Source organism: Manis pentadactyla, chromosome 10 (genome assembly GCF_030020395.1).
Source record: "Manis pentadactyla isolate mManPen7 chromosome 10, mManPen7.hap1, whole genome shotgun sequence".
Lineage (NCBI taxonomy): Eukaryota > Metazoa > Chordata > Mammalia > Pholidota > Manidae > Manis > Manis pentadactyla.
In genome coordinates this window covers 62,586,446-62,600,687 of record NC_080028.1, presented here as the reverse complement: position 1 = coordinate 62,600,687, position 14,242 = coordinate 62,586,446, and the positions used below count along the sequence as shown (strand labels likewise).

Genomic DNA, 14,242 nt, shown 5'->3' with positions numbered 1-14,242 from the left:
TTGGTGTTGTCCTCCTTGGATCCTTTCTGTTGGGAGTTCTGTGTATTTCCATGGTCTGTTCGATTATTTCCTCCCCCAGTTTGGGGAAGTTTTCAGCAATTATTTCTTCCAAGATACTTTCCATCCCTTTTCCTCTCTCTTCTTCTTCTGGTACCCCTATAATACAGATATTGTTCCTTTTGCATTGGTCACACAGCTCTCTTAATATTGTTTCATTCCTATAGATTCTTTTATCTCTCTCTATGTCAGCTTCTATGCGTTCCTGTTCTCTGGTTTCACTTCCATCAATGGCCTCTTGCATCCTATCCATTCTGCTTATAAACCCTTCCAGAGTTTGTTTCATTTCTGTAATCTCCTTTCTGGCATCTGTGATCTCCCTCCGGACTTCATCCCATCTCTCTTGCATATTTCTCTGCATCTCTGTCAGCATGTTTATGATTCTTATTTTGAATTCCTTTTCAGGGAGACTGGTTAGGTCTGTCTCCTTCTCTGGTGTTGTCTCTGTGATCTTTGTCTGCCTGTAGCTTTGCCTTTTCATGGTGATAGGAATAGTTTGCAGAGCTGGGACGAGTGACGGCTGGAAGGACTTCCCTTCTTATTGGTTTGTGGCCCTCCTCTCCTGGGAGAACAGCGGCCTCTAGTGGCTTGTGCTGCGCAGCTGCGCGCAGACAGGGCTTCTGCTTCCTGCCCGGCTGCTATGGAGTTAATCTCCGCTGTTGCTGTGGGCGTGGCCTGGCTCGGGCAGCTACTCCAAAATGGTGGAGTCGCGTTGGAGCAGGAGCTGCTGGGAGGCTATTTATCTCCGTAAGGGGCCTCCCTGCTCCCTGCAGCCCAGGGGATTAGAGTGCCCAGAGATCCCCGGATTCCCTACCTCTGGATTAAGTGTCCTGCCCTGTCCCTTTAAGACTTCCAAAAAGCACCCGCCAAAACAAAACAACGACCACCAAAAAAAAAAAAAATTTTTTTTAATTAAAAAAATAAATTAATTAATTAAAAATGGCTGCTCATTTTTCTTTATTCTCCGGCGCCAGTCTCAGGCATCTGCTCACCAGTCTTGCTGCCCTGTTTCCCTAGTATTGGGGTCCCTATACCTTTAAGACTTCCAAAAAGCACTCGCCAAAACAAAACAGAAAAAAAAAAAAAAAATGGCTGCTTGCTTTTCTTATGTCCTCCGGTGCCCGGCCTCCAGTACCCGCTCACTGTTCTTGCTGCCCTGTTTCCCTAGTATCCAGGGCCCCCCACGCATACACTGTGTCTGCGCTCTGGCCCGGATGGCTGGGGCTGGGTGTTCAGCAGTCCTGGGCTCCGTCGCCCTCCCCCTCTGCCTATTCTTCTCCTGCTGGGAGCTGGGGGGAGGGGCGCTCAGGTCCCATGGGGCCGGGGCTTGTATCTTACTCCCTTTACGAGGCGCTGGGTTCTCGCAGGTGTGGATGTGGTCTGGATGTTGTCCTGTGTCCTCTGGTCTTTATTCTAGGAAGAGTTGTCTTTGTTATGTTTACATAGATATATGTGGTTTTGGGAGGAGATTTCCTCTGCTCTACTCATGTCGCCATCTTGGCTCCCTCTTGTGTACTAGCTACTTTTAATGACATAAAGATGGGAAGAAATTAGGCAGATGGCAAACTTCTTTGAGCATTCCACTTACAGAAGTTCCCACCTGGAAAAGACCATTTTAGGTTTTCTTATGTAAGGACCCCTAGGATTGGTGAGACAGACAGAGATGCCCAGGTTTGCCCAGCTGACTGATGGCCAAATGTAAGCCAGAATCCAGGCTCCTGACTCCCATGTTTGTGCTCTTTCCATTAAGCAGATAGCCTTTCTTTGGTTTTACAGTATTATTTTTGCCTTGTGAAGTCCCTGTTTTCTTCTGTGCAGGGCATATGGTTTGTAGGGATTAAAATATGAATCAAAATTTGGTGACAAGACTAGTAGGATATCCTGAGTTAAAGTCTCTTTTCCTTTCTTCCTAATTAGCCCCCATGGAAGTCTCAAATCTGAAGGTGACAAATGATGGCAATTTGACCTCTCTAAAAGTTAAGTGGCAAAGACCTTCTGGAAATGTGGATTCCTGCAATGTTACCCTGTTTCACCAAGGGACCATCAAAGAGTCCAGAATACTAGCACCTCAGGTTACAGAAACTCAATTTAAAAACTTAACTCCTGGCCGACTCTATCAAGTTACTGTCAGCACTATCTCTGGTGAATTGTCTGCTCAGAAGATGGCAGTGGGCAGAACAGGTGAGTTTAAGGCTCCAGAATATTCCTTGATTACCCTAATCACTCTCTGATCTATTTTAGAATAGGACAACATAAGTTGGAAGGAAAATTCCTTTCCCAACCTGGAAAGTATAGTCTACATGACTGAGAGTGCTGTGGGCCAAGGCCCCTATAAAGAGTAAAGCACAGGGTTAATTGCATTCATCTGAGTTATTTAAACAGATACGTTTGTTTCCTGAATGATTTGCATTACTGGCTCTTCTTCCATGTGCTATTTCATGCATACCACTTAAGTAACCTAAATGTATTTGCTTTAATACTAATGAATAAAACATTTCTGATCAACTATTATAATGAGGACCAGTTAGCACTTAACCATGTTTTCTATAAATTATTTTGTTATGTCACCAAACATTTACCCAGAGCCTTTAATCTATAAATTACTGTACTGTTAACTTGGAGTTATTAATATGACAAGGTTCAGCAAACTGCACCATTCAGCCACATATGGCCTGTGACCTCTTTTTGCATAACCACTAACTAAGAGTGGGTTATACATTTTAAATGCTTTTTTTTTTAAGTAAAAGAAAGGAAAATATGAGACTGAGACCCTATTTAAGCTGCCACATTTAAAGTCTGAAATATTTACTTTGCTGACCTTTGCTTTTAAGGAAGTCACATTTTAATCACACAAATGTAGGATATATACACACAAACATAGTACATTTTACTAATGGTAAGTGTATTGGTATTTCTACGTATCAGGCACTGACTAGGCACTTTATACCATTATTTCATTTAATTCTTACAACAAAACCAAAAGAGAGGTCCTGTTATTATCACCATCTTACAGATAATTCAGAGAGGTCAAATAACTTGTCCATGGTCATCCAGCCAGTAAATGGTGAGGCTGGAGTTTAAACCAGGCTGAGTCCGTTCTCTGTGCCATTAGAGATGCCAAGTAAGAGCCATATGGTTAGAAAGACGAGAGAACAAAATTCGCTTTCAGAAGATCAGTAATGAATTCTTGAGGAATGGCCTTTAACTAGAACCTAAAAAATGTGAAGCAATTTGGCAAGTGAAGAGGGAAGAGGGAAGGGCATTTGAGATGAAAAGAATAGTAGAAGCAAAGGCCCAGAGACAGAGGAGCTCAGGAGACTTACAGGTCTGCAGAACATGCCACTGGCAGCCAGCATTGGGGAGAGTGGGGGAGGAGGGAGGGTGGCTGCAGGGAAAAGTCAGAATTAAGACTGGAGGGATCTGAGGTCTGATTTGGGGTGGGGACAAACCCCATACCAATGACTTGATGTTTTATCTATAGTTATAGAGAGAGAACTTGAATATTTTTGAGCAAAAGAATAAGATCAGAGTTATATTGCCAGGAAATACATCTTTTCAGTTAGAAAAAAATATTTCATGACCACAGCATGCAGAATCTCTACCAAAGACGCCACATCCATCAATCCATCAATGTCACCATTATTAGAAGCAGCATCAGTATTGTCTCTAGGGCTGGCGTGCAATCAATAAAACACAGTGTTCATATCACTGGGTTATTAACAACATTACAGAAGATTGCATTACTGATAAATTACTCAAATGATTTTAGCATACATTTCTTCAGTGTCAAATATCTCCAAATGAAGAAAGAATACTTATTTGCAATCCATAAATATCAGAAAAGATGGAAATGTTTGAATTGCAGGTATCAGTTCTCGTATCTACGGCTGCCCATGAAAAGTGAATGAGTTGCCTTACTTTGGTCCTTAGTATCTCCTTTTTGACAGCATTTCACTTTTCAGTTCCAGAGAAAGTTGGGAACCTGGAGGCAAACAACAATAGTTCGATAAGGTCCCTAGTAGTGACCTGGTCGCCCCCTGCTGGAGACTGGGAGCAGTACCGTGTCCTGCTCTTCAATGATTCTTTGGTGCTGCGCAACGTCACCGTGGGAAAGGGGGAAACACACTATGCCATTGATGATGTGGGGCTCATACCGGGAAGACAGTATGAGATAGAAGTCACTGTAGAGAGTGGAAATCTGAAGAATTCTACACGTTGCCAAGGCAGGACAGGTAAGCAAACATCAAGGTGTAAATGACCGATGGAACCTTCATTTGGTCCCTCCCCCAGGTAACCCAGGTAACTTACAATGTTGTACCCCGTTGTTGCCTTAATTTAAGATATTATACACTTGCAGAATGAAATAGGGTTGTGATCTTACTTTTGTCAAAGTAGAACATTAAAAATCAGTTCCACTACTAACTCATTATTTTATAAAAGAAAGATATTTTAAGTACCAAAAGAATAGGAAGGAAACAATCTGAGAATCATTCCCACAAAGAAGATAGTTGACAACCTTTTGCTGGTGATCAGTGATAGAAAACCATTGCCTTGACCTAATATTGACTAATGAGGGAATCTGGGGTACCAAGGAAGGGATATTAAACTGGAAAGGGATATATTTGGTTTTGGGGGCAGCAGAGAATAAGGATCCTGAGACATGAATTTTGGTATTTTTGCTGTCACCACTATATTGTAATTCTTTGGGCAAGTCACAACCTCTCTGAGTCTACTTCCTCAAATTTAAAATCAAAGCTCAACATTTCTGTGAAAACCCCTGTGATATGGAATACTCCATACTTGGAGTAAAATTCAAATATTTTTCTCTCTTACTCTTGCCTGGTAATAAGGAGATAACTACACTGATTCAATGTTCTTCTTGGAAGAATGTCAAAAAAGAGACCAAGACAGCTCCTTAGCTGCCAACTGTGTCTTCCAGTAATATCTTCATTTTACAAATATTAATATCCACTGGATGACGATCCAAGAACTATATAAGCTTAAACCAAGCCACTTGTAGTACTTCACAGAGCAAGCATTTATGTCTTCTCTGGTGTTTTATTTTACCTCAAAGAACTTGGAAATGCCACCAGGGGACTATAGGGTCTCTCAGCATGTCAGCATAATTCTCAGGAGAACTTTCTGAAGTTTACCTCTAGGTAAATAAGGTAAGTTAAAATAGGCTTCAATGTAAACAATCAAGTTTATTTCATTATATTTAAGAAGGAAGATACAGATTTAGGGACTCAATTATGATGAAATTATAGAAACTCTTCATTTGATACAAAATCACATTTGATTCTTTGATTCTTCCAAAATTTTGTTTTCCTGTTGCTTTGTGTGATCAACACCTTGCTCTGAATAAAGTCTCCTAAAAATTGTGATAATAAAACCTTTAAAGAAATGGAAGCAATTTCAATTCTTTAGATAATGGGAGTTTTTAATCAGATACTATTGTTACATCCAGCTATACTATTATTACCCTCCCTTTCATGGACATATCAGTGTCCCTTCCTGAGAAATGAAGGGAAGAAGCATTTTGTCTTTCCAAGCTATGGGGGTAACAGAAGCTCCTAACTCTACCTAAGTATTCAAACATTGTGGTTTTGTGGATGATAAGATTGAATTAACTATTTTTGTATTGTAGAATTCTTATGAAGAGATAAATGCTCATATTGTAATATGTGGTCAAAAATAAATGACCCAGTAAAGTATTTTCAAATAGTATTCTTTTGAATCCTCACTTCTGGTTACATTATATGAACAAAGGTTCTTTGTGATTAGCTTTTTTTTTTTTAACCCTGAAAGCTTATAAGCATAAGAAATGCAGAACTGGAACGCTCCTGTGGGTGCAAGAGAATAGCTCTCTAAAGAATACTCCCGTGTTTCCGAGGCAATCAGTGACCCAGGTCCCCACTGCTTTCTCCTCAGCCCCCCTGGCCGTCCTCCAGCTTCGTGTCAAACATGCCGATGAAACCTCACTGGGTGTCATGTGGCAGACCCCTCTAGCAGAATGGGAGAGGTACATCGTTTCACTAGCCGACAGAGACCTCTTATTCATCCATAAGTCACTCCCCAAAGATGCCAAAGAATTCACTTTTACTAACCTGGTGCCTGGACGAAAATACATAGCTACAGTCACCAGTATTAGTGGAGACTTAAAAAATTCATCTTCAACAAAAGGAAGAACAGGTAATACTCTTCATAAATTTTAGACCTTAAAACTATCCTGTCAGCTGAATCCTTGTTTACACATTTGACTTATAAATGTTCGTTAATATGTACTGGGCATTGTTTTACGGATCCTTTCTATTGTTTTTATTTTACTAATTTCAGCTGTTAGTTTCTTTTTCCTCTTTGAGTTTATTTTGCTGAAATTGAAACAGAGCAGAGAATAATTTTTCCAAGTAGTTTTTTTGCAAAGGAGAGCAGAGAAATTGGTGGTATCTGAAAGAGGAAGTATGTTTGAAGGGTGGATTATTTATTAAAGATAGAAAAATAACATGTTTTTTTTGGCTGATGAGAATGTTCTAAAAGGGAGAGGAACGATGATGATACAAAAGAGAAGCAAGAATTGCTGCCATTATTGTATGAGTAGGCAAGAGATGTTGGGATCTAGAGCACAAGTGAAGGACTTGGCTCTAGAAAGGAGCATGAATAGTTTAACAGTAGGGTCAGCAGGGAAAAATAAAGTATATGGGTACAAATGCCAGTAATAAACAGATGTAGTGGTGGGCTGTTACCTTTGATAACTCTCTTTCCCTCAGTGAAATGGGAAGCAAGGTCATCATCAAAGACACCCCTTTCCAATTTATATATTATTATTGTCCTATATTTTACTTCTCTCTCCATTTTAACTGTACAAAAAAATAAATTTTTTGTTTTATACAGTCAGTGTATCTTTGGATTGATGCACCAACTTACCACTTTTTTTCCCTCATCTTTCCTTCCTGTATCTCAGAAGTTCCATCTGGGATTGCTTCCCTTCATCCTGGAAAACTTTCTTCATAGTTCTTAAATGAGAATTTTTAGAGACAAATGCTTTTGTTTTTCTGGGTATGTCTTTATATAGCTCTCAATCTTGAATATTATCCCTGGGTCACCGTTCTGTGTTGAAAGTTATTATCTCTCAGCACATTGAAGATATTAATCTAGTCTTTCTGGCATTTATCGTTGCTGTTGAAAAGTTAGCAGTCAGTCTGGTTTTTATTTCTCTGTGGGTAATCTGTGTACATGATGGCTTTTAAGATCTGCTCTTTGCCTTTAGTGTTCTGTTGTTTCACAGTAATGATCTAGATGTAGACTTCTTTTTGTTTATCTTGCTTAAGTGCATTGGGATTTCTGAACTTGAAGATTAGTATCTTTCACCTATCTTGGAAATTCTCAGCCATTAAGTTTCTGATATTGCCTCTTCTCTATTCTCTCTCTGTTCTCCCTCTGGTATTCTAGAATGTATATATCCTTCCTATTTTCTGTGTATTTTCTCTCTGGGCTATATTCCGGATAATTTCCTCAGCCCTTTGTTTTACTTAATTAATTCTTTCTTTGGTTCTGTTTTTATTTTTAAATCTACCCACCGAGTTTAAAATTTTTAAATCTACCCACCAAGTTTTAAATTTTAATCGTTACGTTCTTTACACTTAAACATTCTGTTTGGCTCTCTTCCAAATCTGGTTTGTGCTCTGCCGCTCTTTCAACACATTTCCATTCTCCTCCTTTATTGCTGTAAGCAAATAAACAGTTTTTATTTTACATTCGATGTCTGATAATTATAATATCTGAAATCTTCAGGAGTTCAATCCTGTGGTCTGTTGTGTTTGCTGCCTTTTACTCATAGTGTTTTTGTTGCCTTAATGTTCATGGTTTCTTTACTGTAAACTCATATACCTTGGAATTATATTCCATGGGAATTCTCTGAGGCTTTGTTTAAAGGTGAACTTCATGCAGAATTTTCTTTTCATTTGATTCTTTCAGGTGCTCAGGGCTACTATTAACCCAGACCTATTTTAATCTAAATAGTCAGGGTGAGGTTTTCTTTGATCACTCAGTTTTTATGAATTTGGGTTACAAACTCACTGAAGCTGTCTTGAAGTTATGAAATCTCAGCAGAATTCTTTTTTTCTCTACCTAGTGCTAGGGAGGCTAAGGAATATTTATTTCATTTACCTTTAGAATGTAGCCTTTCAGGATCCAATGTTATGCTGGGTCATCTATAAGACTTCTCAGCTTGGGAAAATCTTACACTTATTTCCTATTTCATAGATCCTGAAAAGCTATATAATCAAAGCCTAAATTTATGACGTCATCAAGATGAAAGTCTGTTTTAGTGACCTAGTTACCTCTCTGCCACTTACTTTTAGGTCTCTGAGAATTCCTCATATTCTTGACAACTCCTTCATGCATTTACACGTTTATATTTTATCTAACACATGTAGTTATGTTTATTGGGGGGATTTTCATGGCAATGTAGAAATGGAAATCCCAGGCATTGTCTTAGACTTAAGATCATTGTCATCATTCCCATCCCTCAGATTTCTGGGTCATATGGTAAATGTATGTTTAACTTTGTAAGAAACTATCAAACTGTTTTCCAAAGTGGTTGCAAAATTTTACATTCCCACCAGCAATGTATGAGATTTCTAGTTCCTGCATATCCTCAACAGCACTTGGTATTGTCAGTTTTTTGTTTTTTAAGCCAGTCTAGTGAGTGTGTGGTGGTATCTCATGTGGTTTTAGTTTGTCTTTCCCTAAGGCCTGGTGGTTTTGAGCATCTTTTCGTGTTTATATAACATCTGTTTATCTTCTTTTAGAAGAAGATATTTTCAAATATTTTGTCCAAGTTTTATTAGAGTTGTTTGTTTCTTACTGCTGAGTTTTGAGAGTTCTATATTCCAGATATAAGTCTTTTGTCAGGAATGTGTGTTGAAATGTTCCCTTCCAGTCTGTGGTTTCTTTTCAGTAATTTATTAGTGTCTGTTACAAAAGAAAAGTTTTTAATTTTGATGTCCAATTTATCCATTTTTTCTTCCATGGATCATTTGATGTCATATCTATGAAACCTTTGCCAAACACAAGATCTCAAAGATTTTCTCCTGGAAGTTTTATAGTCTCAGGTTTTAAATTTAGATGAATAATCCATTTTGAGTTATTTTTTATATGTATGTGAAATAGGGGTCAAGGTTTATTTCTTTGCATATAGACATCTAATGGTTCTGGCCTATTTGTTGAAAAGACTATCTTTTCTCTGCTGAATTGCCCTTGCAACTCTGTAAAAAATCAATTGACTATATATGTGCTTGCTATTTCTGGACTATCTATTCTGTTCCATTGATCTATGTGTGTTTCCTTTTTGCCAATATCATGCTGCCTTCATTACAAAGCTTTCTAGTAAGTCTTGAAATCAGATGATGTTAGGCCTCCAACTTTTTTCTTCTTTTTCATAGTTGCTTTGGCATATTAATTTCTTTGCTTTACATAGGAAATTTAGAATTAGAAATGACTCTTCTGATGCCTATATAGTTTAGTAAATACATTTGTATCTTATTCCAAAAGTCAACAAAGTCCGAGAAGAGTTGAGCCAAGATTCCAATCCCTTTGATTATCATAATTCAGGGAAGAGGTACAAAGAAGATGTATATTGATCAAGTGCTAACTTGAAGATCTGTGTATAACATTTGTTAATGGTTAGGTTAGAAATCATAATAGTTGCTAATTAGGAAAAGGTCACAAGCCCACAGGTCAGACAGATTATGCTTTGGACAGCAGGTTGACTACTTGTTAGCACTGGGATACAGGCCAAGTACCTACATTTTATGACCTTTGGTTTCTTCCTCATAGAGGGAATAGCAAAATCAACCTTATGGAGTTTTGAATGAGTATCAAATAATATAATTTCTATAAACCATAGAGCCCATAACTGGCACATAACCCATTACTGGCACTCAATAGTTGTCATTATTATTATTACTACTACTATTATTATTATTATATGATAATTTAACTTATATTATTATAGCATTTTCATGCATAATGATAATAGCCCTCTTGAGAATGTGCCAGTAAAGAATTAACCAGTTTTCTAGGCTACAACCTAATCAGGTTGAAGGGATTTCCCACTACCACCTCATAACAACCATCCGATGCTCAGGTAATCATGTAATTTGAGTTCTCATCGGGTAAGGGCAGATAAAAAGTCCCATAAGTAAGCAATCTTTAAAAACAGCATTCTTTCAATACTGAACATTTAAAATCAGAACTACTTAATAGGCATGCATCATTTCATCCTTGGATCCAAAATAATTTGTTTTCCCATATAAGCAGCTTTTTCATAATGGTCTCCCTGGAGAAGGAGTTCACCATAGGCCACAGGAAATAGAGCTGAGAGTCTAGAGCAAGTATCTCTATAGCGTGTCTTCAAGACTCTCTCCATTTTTGGCTTATTTTTCTTATACTTCCTTAGGGTGACTAAGTGCCATCTGTTTTTTCTTCTCTTTGTCTACTGTGTTTTAGTGCCTGCCCAAGTGACTGGCTTGCATGTGGCCAACCAAGAGACAACCAGCAGTCTGTTTACTAACTGGACTCGGGCGCTGGGAGACATAGAGTTCTACCAAGTCTTACTGATCCATGAAAATGTGGTCATCAAAAACGAAAGTGTCTCCAGTGAGACCAGCAGATACAGCTTCCACTCCCTCAAATCAGGCAGCCTCTACTCTGTGGTGGTCACAACAGTAAGCGGAGGCATCTCTTCCCGACAAGTGGTGGTCGAAGGGAGGACAGGTAAGAAAAGCACATAGACCCTCCAGAGTATATTTTTTAAATTCTAGAATTTTTAAAACATCTGAAAAAACAGATCCAACTCTGACCTTCATAAAAGCCAAGTTTTAATATCATCCAGCTATGTGCTGTTCTCAGGAATGGAAATTGGTGAGTGGATGAGGGTAGAAGAGAATGCATTCTGACTTTTCTAAAATCTCCAATAAATGCGTCATAACTCCCAGAAAACTTTTGTGATGACATGATAGTGATTTGATGTCTAAGTTTCATTCAGTTGAATTCCTTTGAACTGTTTATGTCTCAGTGAAGATAAACAGGTAATGAGACTCTATAACAAACATATTCTACTCTCTTTCATTTTCTTGTTTCAAGACATAGAAATGATCTCCAACTTCTGTGATCAAAAGTTGAATTAATAAAATTCTCAAATCATATGTATTTCATAAGCAACATTAGACAAGTGCTTAACGCTGTATCCTACCTAAACAATGTTCCTTGACTTTATGGTGGTCACAGTTGAATAGGGCAGAGAGCTAAATAAACAAGTAAGTGTTATATGGTTATATGTGTCATATAGAGGCATGGCACCAAAGAAGGAAATACAATTTTCTACATAACAAAAAGAAAGAACATAAATAAATAATATAAAATTTATGTTCCAGTTTCTTAGAAAGAAAAATTAAATCCAATAGAAACTGACAATTATTAGTGAACACAGAATCAGGTCAGTGACTTTGCCTACTTAATCTTATATGATCATGTAGGCTGGATTTCAGGTTCCTCCTTCTATATCTCTAAAATGCTCAGATTCTGAGATCAGCTGCAGGCATCATAGATATGTCCCCTTTTTTTAAATCATGAATCTCATCTATTTAATGAACCCAAGGAACATTAACTCTCCTAAAAGAGCAACTAAGTCATTGAAATCTCATGAAATTTTGATAGAAATTCACTGATGTATGGCCCTTTCCCTCAGTCTGTGGCAGCATACAATTGCCTGCATCCTTCTTCCTTCTCTGTTCATAGTTGCTGGCATCCTCCATCGGTGTAGCATAATGGAGGGTGGGGGACTCAAAAGCTTGTTTGGGAATCAGTAGGCCTAGATTCTGATCACAGCTCTGCCACTAACTTAGTTTACTAAACCTCTGCTTTCTAATTCCTCCCCAGTAATTCACCTCAACACTCAGTTTCAGAGTAGGGAATAAGACATAACAAGAAAATTGAGGAGTTGAGAAGGACTTTGCATCCATTTTCCAGTAATTGCAGTTGTATTAGTCAGATTAGACTGACTTATTTCCTGCTTATATAGCTGTACAATGTGGGTGTTCCTGATTGGACAACCCTGTTGGTTGGCTCTTCTCCAAGCAGTAAATCTGAGATCCAAGCTCATACCATCTGTGGCTCTTCCTTCCTCTTAGAACTCCCTTCACTTCTCCAGAGAATAGAGGTTGTGGAGAAGGGGAGGACACCAAACCTAGAAGCAGACACATCACTTCCAACCACATTCCATTGCCAGGAACACAGTTACATGGCTGCACTTAACTGCAGGGGAGGCTGGAAAATACAATCTGCTCTGTGTCCAAGAGGATAAGGAAATGGTTTGGTGAACAGCTAGTCAGACACTGCCATACAAGTTAATTCCCATTTTAAAATACCACAGGACCTCCAACTCCAACTTAACTCTAGTGATATACTAAAATAGTATGGTGTCTGATATCACTTGAAATATGCTGAGACTTGTAATTATTTTTATACTTATATTTTAATTGTAACAGAGTTATCAGTATTTGAACCACATAATAGAAGTATGTGAAAATGAGAAGAAATTTGTCTTCGTTTTTGACAAATGATCATAAAGTTTTGAGGAGAGGGCAAAATATGAATAAATATAACAAGTTATTTTACTCAAATATGTTAGTATAGACATCATGAGCAAGAAGAAAAATGGGGTACTGCTTTGGAAACATAACTAGAATTTCAGAGGTGCCCAGATAAATAAGTAATGTGCACAGCAGATTGTAAAAAAAATCAGTGGCTTAAAGCCTTGATAATCATTACCATCTACTCAAATTGCTGAAATACTGGTCAATACTGAAATAATTTTAAAAGGTTTTCTCATTCATTTATACTTCCATTGAGTTGAAACATATAAAAAATACACCCACCCAGCCTAGGTGAAGTGGCAGAATATTTAAAATTAAAGATATCAGACATGTTAAATAAGTCTAATTCTAGTCTGAGAAAAATGCTCATTCTAAAAGATAGCCAAACTAATTTTATACTTATTTTTTCATAAATGTGAATTTTAATTTTGTCAAAACTTTTGATAGTTGTATTTTTTCTAATAAAATACTAGTAGTTGCAAATATTTCTAGCAGCTTTGAAAAACAAGTATAATTCTTTTGAGAGCAACCAAGAGATATACAGATGGTTAAATGGATGAAGGTAGAAAGGAAGAAAGGAAGGAAAGAAGGTATTAATATAAAACTATTTATAACTAAAAGTTCAACTTTATATCTAAAACATATCCGTATACATGGAACAGCATTAGGAAAGTTATTAAATAGGGTGCTGTTTATAATTTTTGGTGATGGGTAAGTGCTTGTAAGTGTAAAGAAGATTTTGTGGCTTAAACCACAAAGTCAGAGCATATTAGGATAGAAGGATTCTCAGAGTTCATCTAGTCAAATCCCATCCATTTTTCGTGATGTACTGATATTGACAATTAAATGAAACTCTTTATCTGAGGTCAAACAACCAGTGAGGGAAGCAGTATGCAGTTTATATATACCATAGTATTTTATTCTGATATTCATTACTGGCAGTATTATTTACTGTGTACTTATTTCTGATGCATGGTACAACCATTACTCAACACCACAATGATTAATTTGCAGACTTCTAGCCAGGGACCTCCTTGAAGGCAACCATATCTTTCCTATGTTTGTATTCATGGCAAATATGAGGTTCTCGGTAATGTTTGTGGCATTAAACCTCGATAAATAAGCAAATGATTACAGCCATTATCACCACAGTAGCTCTCTGCCCACAGTTGGTCCAATCTCCTGATTTGTTGCTTCCAGGATAGGCTTTTAGCTGATTTCTTGCCACTAGAGGGCAGGAAATGCTTTGTTAAGGGAAAACACACCTTTCTGGTTTAGTTTATTAGACTCCCCATAAATAAATAAGTTCATCATAAGAAGATCAACACTATCCCAAAGGCTAAGCTCTTTAGAAAAGCTGTTGCATTCTTCACCTTCCCCATCAAATATCTTTGCTGTGTTGATGAGTTTGGTTCAAGCTGATTAACGTGGATTGTTCAATGTTTGTTCTCTCTCCTACAGAGGGAACATCCTAACACATTCACGTAAAAATGCCTCCACCTAAAATACAAAGTGCAAGACCACAAAAA

General features: G+C 37.7%; 1 protein-coding gene across 4 annotated transcripts in view; it reads left to right on the top strand.

Annotated features, from left to right (window-relative positions):
* The window catches only part of PTPRB (protein tyrosine phosphatase receptor type B), a 122,908-nt gene that overhangs the window by 50,175 nt on the left and 58,491 nt on the right, over window positions 1-14,242 (top strand). For 3 of the 4 annotated variants that reach the window (XM_036917635.2, XM_036917634.2, XM_036917637.2), the window contains 4 exons: window positions 1,975-2,238; window positions 4,020-4,289; window positions 5,989-6,249; window positions 10,567-10,833. In XM_036917635.2, the coding sequence (XP_036773530.2) occupies window positions 1,975-2,238; window positions 4,020-4,289; window positions 5,989-6,249; window positions 10,567-10,833 (1,062 nt within the window). The remainder of the gene's footprint in view (window positions 1-1,974; window positions 2,239-4,019; window positions 4,290-5,988; window positions 6,250-10,566; window positions 10,834-14,242) is intronic. The other variant, XM_036917636.2, reaches the window with a different exon arrangement.